General features: G+C 40.7%; 1 protein-coding gene across 1 annotated transcript in view; it reads left to right on the plus strand.

Moving 5' to 3' along the window:
- pola1 (polymerase (DNA directed), alpha 1) overlaps positions 1-2,316 on the plus strand; it is a 98,590-nt gene extending 96,274 nt beyond the window's left edge. Inside the window, exon 37 of the mRNA XM_012863010.3 lies at positions 1,303-2,316. Coding sequence (XP_012718464.2) covers positions 1,303-1,439 — 137 coding nt within the window. The 3' untranslated portion in view covers positions 1,440-2,316. The remainder of the gene's footprint in view (positions 1-1,302) is intronic.
- The last annotated feature ends 5,254 nt before the right edge of the window (positions 2,317-7,570 follow it).

A 7,570-nucleotide genomic window follows, 5' to 3' on the forward strand; every position in this document is an offset into this window, starting at 1 on the left:
GCATTAAGGCCTGCAGTGTGAACGTAGCCTTAGAGAACTCCTCTCTAACTGGTCCAGTCAAAGCATGGCGGCTCGCCAGGCTTATAATACAGAGGGGCAGGAAGAAGAGTTTCAGTAAACGGTGCCTCACAGCTTCATACATGTGTGCCTTTAATTTTTCACCAGTCCAAAGGTGTCGCCGATCTGAAGCCATCGCTTTCAGCCTCCGATCCTTCGCACACGAGGGAGGCGTTTGCTGTTGTCGTCGTACGACAGCAAAAGCACCTTTTAAACTCGCTGGGTAAAACCCTGGTCTGCGCTGTTGAGGTGAAGCGGATAGAAGCTCCTAACCCGCGTCCGGTGTGGCTGCGACATCGCCACTGTCAGAAAGTTGTTTTGATTCTCTAAACATAAACCCAGATGTGCCTTATTCCTACAGACGTTTGTGGAATATTTCTAAGACAGTGTTTATCGGTTTAAATCGGAAACGTAAAAAATAAACCTTTGTGTTCCCATAACAGCTCAGTGTCTGTTTACCTTAACGCCTTCAGGACAGACTGACCTGATCACGTTCCTAGGTGGGTTTTCTTTGCATTTATAGTAGCAATGAGGCAGATATTTCCATCAGACTGCAGCTGATCGTGTGTTTGATGCTACCTATGTCAGACTAATAGGAGAACATCTACGTCAGGTAACACCTTTTCTCTGGCTTATTTCTAGGGGTCGCTGTAATGCAGGGAAGGTGGAGAACCCAAGAATGTTTGCTATAAGGGGCGAATTTCTACTTTAGAAAATCGCTTTGAGCCAAAACCAGGCCGCTCGTCTCCGACCCCTGTTATATCCACTGCACTCCTTTGTGTGGTGATGGCGTTATTACTTGGTTTCGAGGTACTTGATCTACGCTCGGCGCTCGCTATGATATTGAAACGGTTTGCTTGTGGTTGCCATCCTGTCCTGGAGAGCCGTCCCTCAGTCTTCTCTTTGGCCTTATTACAGCCCACCTGAAGAGATAACAGGGACCGAGATATTGACTTCATGCTCTCATTGGGCTTTTCCATCGATCTCATGATCCCTGTGTGGGTGCATGTGCCATCGACCCATCAGCCTAATTCTGTGTGATTGCCCATCCAGTCCTCAAAAGTAATAGCATTACTTTCAGGCAGCGCTGGATCTGTTAGCTTTGCAGTCGAGACTGAAATGCTCCTGAGTGTTTATTAGAAGGGACACAAAGAGGAGGGATTCTGCAGCGCCAATGTTGGATTCATCGCTCCACTCTCACATTGTATCACAATATATGTTTTTTTTTTTTGTCTTTCTTTGCAGACCATGTTAAGAAAACCGACAGCAGACAGGAGGCGTATCGGAAGCTGAAGCAAGTCCCAGACAAAGCTTTGGCCTCCAGTGGCTACTCTGAGGTTAACCTGGCCAAACTTTTCCAAGGATTCTCCTTGCACAAGTGACAACGATCTGCAAGGACGACACATCCAAGAGCCTCAGACATTTAAATCTGCCTTCGGTTTGTAGATAATGGCAGGATCGGTGAACCTCAGATCATCTTTTTTTTTTTTTTTTTTTTTTTCCACTCTGATGGACTTGTTGTAGTCCTTAAAACACCAATCACACCTCTCCTTTCTCCAGTTTCCCCCCTCTCTCTCTCTCTCTATCTGACACACACACACACACACACACACACACACACACACACACACACATTCACTCAGTCCTGACTTGACCCCATCACCCTTACTCTGTATGGTAAAGGGGTGCAGCAATCATACCTAAATGACAGTCTATTGTATGTGCAGAAGCTAGCTGTGCCCAGATGTGTGTATGTGTATGTGTGTGTGTGTAAAAATGGCTTCCCCTTAGAACAGCTGGTGTACTCCGGGAGCAGCTAATTAGCCAATGATAGTGACCCAGAGCCACTGAGACCACAGGATGCCCGCGGCGATCGGACACTTGCTCTGATTACCGCCATTCATGCTGCGTGTGAGTGTTAGGAGTGCGCGTCGGATCAGGGCGATGAAAGAAAGGGCTGAGGACGATACGGGGAGTGACGGGGTGAGGAAGGCCACACGCGCCGCTCCTTGGCTCCTTTTGTCCCGCTATCGAACATCTGATCCGCTTCTCCTTCACTGCCTCCGTTTTAACTCACGCCAGCTCATCCCTTTCGTTCTTTTCCGACCCTCCCTAATGTGGAAGGATTGTGTTTTAATACATTTTCTAGGGGACTGTAGCTTTTTCACAGTGAGTCTTGTGCCCAGTTTACGGCACGTGTGTTTTGATATTAATGTTTTTATAACAGCAAACCTCAATAAAGAACTAAATCAGTAAAAACTGTGTTGTGTAATTTCCTACCTATATATGCATGCTACTATTAATTTAATTTAATATACTGTGACTATAGAAAAGGTAGAAGAAATGTTCATGTTTTTGTCATTTCAGTCAATATTCCATTGTATTACTTTGTAAAAAGCCTAAAAGTATATTAAGCCTTAAAAAATTATTAACTTTATAAGAAAGGGAAATAGTTTCAACCCAACTTTTAACAGATCAAGATCCACAATACCTTTCCGCTGCTGTTTTGGGGTTTAGCTTGATTTCACAGCTACAGGGCCTTGCAAAAGTATTCACACCCCTTAGAAGATGTCCGGTTTTCATGTTACAGCTGAAAGCTTTTTGATTTTTATGTGATAGAATGACAAATTGTGTGTTATTTTAAAGACAATAGAAAATGCTAGAATTATTTTTCATCAAAAATCTGAAAAGTAAAGTTGCCTTTTACTCAGACGCCCCATAATGCAATACTAATTGGCTTCAAACGAGACTTAATTAGTTAAAATCTGGTGCAATTTAATCTGAGTATAAATGCAGCTGTTCTCTGAAGGCCTTGTATGTTTTAACTGAGAACATCAGGGTGAAGACCAAACAGCACACCAGACAGACTATGGTTAAATTAATCAGAAGCAGCCAAGAGGCCTATGGTAACTCTGGAGGAGCTGCAGACAGCCACCACTCAGGTTTTAGCAATCTGTTGACATGACCAGTACAAGTCACGCATTTGACAAATCTGATCTTTAAAAAGCAGCAAGAAGAAAGCCATTAGAAGTCCTGTTTACTGGTTCTGGTCCTTTTAGGGGACAGCAGCTCTGGACGCATGAGGAACAATATATTTGGCCTTAAATTCGAACATACGTGTAACATCGCCCTAAACACACAATCCACACCTTGGATCACGGTGGTTGCAGCATCATGTGGGGATGCTGTTCAGCAGGAACAGGGAAGCTAGTCTGGGTTCATGAGGAGATGGGCAGAACTGAAAACATGCCAATCGTGGAAGAAAATCTGTTTCACTCCAAAAATAAAAATATAAGGCGGAGGTTCATCTTCCAACAGAACAAGGTCACTAAAGGTCCTGAGATGGTCCTGAAGTGGTTTAGATGAAAACCTATCCATGTGCTAGAGTGGCCTAGTCAAAGTAAGGACTTAAATCCAATTGAGATTCTGCAGGAAGTCTTAAAAATATATATATTTACTGAGGCCTTCAGTCTTTAACCTATTTGCAAAGAAGCATGTTCAAACATTTAAATGCGCAAAGCAGAAAGAGATGACCCAAAAGCTTCTTTTTTTTTCGTTTTTTTTTTTTTTTTTCAGTTTTTTTGCAAAGAGGCGGATTGATGACATTGCTTTGTGCTGGTCTGAAAGTTAGTAAAATACGTTGAAGTTCATGGTTGCAGCGTAACAAAATGTGAATAATTTTTCAAGGGACCAGATACTAAATGAAGAGACTGGGTAGTTACTCCTTTGGTATAAAAGTGTTAAAGTTAACCAGGAAAAAGGGGAAAATGAAAATACTCACATGCTGGACATCAGCCATTTTTCCCCTGTAGGGTCTAACCTGTGATCAAGAGTGTGAATGCTTACAAAAATCTGAACGCTTAATTAAATCCATCAAACTTATTCCTACTTTTCATGTTTGCTGAATGTTTCGACAGAAACGACCTGCAGAATGTTTCTTCATCTCTTGTTAAATTTAATCGTCAAAGCCAGGGCTATACAAATGCTCATTATCAGAGGTGTCAAGTAACTAAGTACAAATACTTTAACTTCTACTTACATTTTCATGCAGTTATCTGTACTTTCTACTCACATTTTGATCATAGTTTTGTTACTTCTGTTTTATTTCAGCTCGTTTTTCTTTCTTTCTTTCTTTCTTTCTTTCTTTCTTTCTTTTCTACCTTGTCAAAGACAAAAACTAATTAGATAAATATTGCCACCTGGACAGAGTGAATTTGATTCATGGTTGGAGGCAGTACTGCATCAAATTCAGTCCCAAACATCCCCCAAACAACACACACACACACACACACACACCCGAAAGAAAAAAAACGTAAGATAATTTAAGAACATAGCATTTTTGTGATTGTTTATCTGTCCCTTTTTTCATTTTTTGATTAACCACTTGGATTAATCATTAATTTTGATAACACAAAATTCTACTACTACTGTGTACAGACAACCATATGGGGGTAATTGTATTACGTGGGTAATGCACTAATTTTCTTATCCAGTTTTGTTGTCTAACATCTGTTGCCCTCATATGTTTGAATGTCCATTTATTTTCCAATAATAACAAATAAGAGGTTATCGATAATGTCTCTGATACTGTTTGACTTTTTGCAACAATACTTATAAGCAACCAGTCATCAGATTTTCTTCTCCATGAAACCCATATGTTGATGCTCAGTACTGTACATACAGTATATGGTGCTTTAATATTTTTGCATTGTACTAAATGGATAATTTTCCATGGACATGTATGGGGGTGAAACAGCATATTTCAATGTATTTCGACATTAACATAATACACTATAAGTGATAATTATCTTTAGAAACTTTTTTGGGAGTTAGGGTGGTGCATTATAGGCCCCTGTGGTGTGGGAGGTCTAAGCTTTTGTCCTTTATGACATTTTTTTATTTTTATTTTGCTCAAATTACTTTTACTTTTGCGGTTTAAGTAGTTTTGAAACTGGTACTTTTATACTTGAGTGAGTAGTTTAAGTTGATACTTCTGCAGAAGTGTTTTTAAACCCTAGTATTTATACTTATACTTATACTGTATACTGTAATGTATTTGAGTAATAAATGTGAATACTTTTGACCCCTCTGCTCATTTTGCTCCTATATGAAATGAAAGAATGGATCCGTGATCTGTCCTGGGTCTGCCCCGCCAAATGACCAGTGTAGGGATCTAAGTCTAAAGAAACGCAAAGTAATAATGATACCAGGTTGAAGTAAAAGGAGCGGGAAAATGTCTGCAGCTGCATTCACAAGCATTTCTCTCTTTCTCTGGACTCTGTGTGAAACCGATTAGTTTACAAAGGTAATAGTCCAGGTCTTTGTTCGTACAGCTGACATTTCATTTGAAATGTTTAGTTCCCTTATGCCACCTTCTGCTGGGTGCACCATGTGCTCTAATCAGTGTGGAATATATATGTTTATTTATGAGTATTTATGATTGTAGAGTCACATATTGGGATCAGCGAATAGAAATTTTGAGGTTATCAAAGACAAGATTGTTTCCTTTTTGTTTGCCTGTAAATACTGCCATTAATGTGAAAGAAGCTCAAACCCAATCCATGAGATGACGCCCCTGCCCCATACACGGCCTAATCTGAGGTTATCAGCTGTACGCCGTCTAATCTGCTGTTGCTGGAGTTTGACACACATGCTCAAAGTATTCAGGCCTTTTTCTTTCACCAATAATTCTCCTTTGTGTTAATAGTCTGTTGTTTTTTTTTTTTTTTTTTTTAACTCTCCATCCCGCCGTGTGCATTTCCATAAACACTGCACGCCTCACAAATCACTTCAAACCTCTGTGACTCGCAAAGTCAAGCTTAAGTGGGCTGAACACTTAAACCGTGATTCACTCCTGCAATGGATAGAACACGCTGTGTGTGAGAAAGTGTCTCCATGCGTCTGCATCCTACTGCTCAGAACTTTACATATTTATTAAATCATATTGGCTCCACTTCTTCTCCCACAGTTGTTTTTTTTTTTCCTTCTTCTTCTTTGCTTTTCCTCCTTTCTTTTCTCGAGTTAATCAACTTCAGCGTCCGCTGCATAGTGCTGAATACGCGCCGGCGCCCCCGCTGCCCCCACACTATAAAAAGGACTGTTGGAAAGGCTTTAAATGTAAGCCGTTAAAATTATTCATATTTTCTAAATGCAATGCTCGGTAATTCTCCGTGTCCAGCGTTCAGCATAATACAGTGCGGAGGGGGAAATGTTTATATGGGTCCTATTATGAATAAATGCATCAACTCAAGTCAAAAGTAGGAAATCTCATTTGAGGTTGAGAAAGTTTCTGTGTTGGAGCAATGGAACAGTTTACAGGTCAGCCTTGTTAGAAACCATGTAGGAAGTTTATTTTATGCCTTAGGTTTTTGCGTCGTCGTGCGATACTACTGCTGCACAGGTCAAAAACAATCCGCTGGAGTTTAACCAATTTAACAGTTTGCATTGGTCCTGTTTGGGTAGATTACGCCCAAGAACAAGATGCACCGTTACCGCAGGACGTTATTTCAGGTGAAACGAATGAATGAGCGCTAATCTCCATCATGGCGCGTGTGGGTGGGATATAAAAGGCGGCAGGTGGATACTTGGATATGTTGGGAGAGAGGAGAATTTGGCACCGTTTTAGCCGGTTTGACCAGAGCCAAGTTGTGATGGGGGGGGGAAGGCGACCGGGTGCAGAGCGTCTCCCAATCTGCGGCTCTTGTGTGGCGTCTGCGGTGGACAATGTGCATCAAAGTGAATGTCACATGTGATTAGTCGGAGCGCTGAAAGACGCTTAAATGCATTTCTAAAATGCTCTTGCTCAACTGGTTTGAATCCAAATAACTTAAACATCCGACGAATTAACAGTGCATTTACAACAGGACGATGTACCTAAAACGTACTTTTATTTCCCCCAGAACCATCTACCTTAATATCCATTAACAATGTACAACCTTAGAACAGATAACCAATAATCACACAGTTTTATAGCTGCAGCCCTTGTGCTCATAAACAGTCTATGGATGCTGAGGGGCCCCTCAGCTGTCTCTTTAATGAGCATTTCGTTCATTGAAGAGAAAAAAATTAATTTGTTTCTGATCGAGGCATCAAATGGGCCCTATTGATGGTAAGGAATGTTTTAAACCTATCTTAACAAGATGACGTGTTACCCTTTTCTCTGGTTAAGAAGCTCAGCTTGCTGGCAACCTTGACTTTAGCATTAGCGCTGTAGCTAAGCTAGCTAAAGGCTGCCATTTCATCTTAGCAAAAAGGTCTACTCAAAAAGCAACTTTATTTGTTTATAAAGAACCTCAATGAACATGTCACGCTCACTGTGTTACGCACAGCATATGGCAGCTGAGGACAGCCAGTATTAATTTACATTTGGTTCAAATCCAATCAAAATCATTTCAGGAAAGTAGCTAATGTAAGAATTTAGCCGTTAATGAATGCTCATTTTGTTTTCTAATATCCCTGATGAAATTCTGAATTACTTTACTGGCTAATCTTTAACACTTGCTTCAAATAAAAT

The sequence above is a fragment of the Fundulus heteroclitus genome, chromosome 21 (genome assembly GCF_011125445.2).
Source record: "Fundulus heteroclitus isolate FHET01 chromosome 21, MU-UCD_Fhet_4.1, whole genome shotgun sequence".
In the NCBI taxonomy this organism is placed as follows: Eukaryota; Metazoa; Chordata; class Actinopteri; order Cyprinodontiformes; family Fundulidae; genus Fundulus; species Fundulus heteroclitus.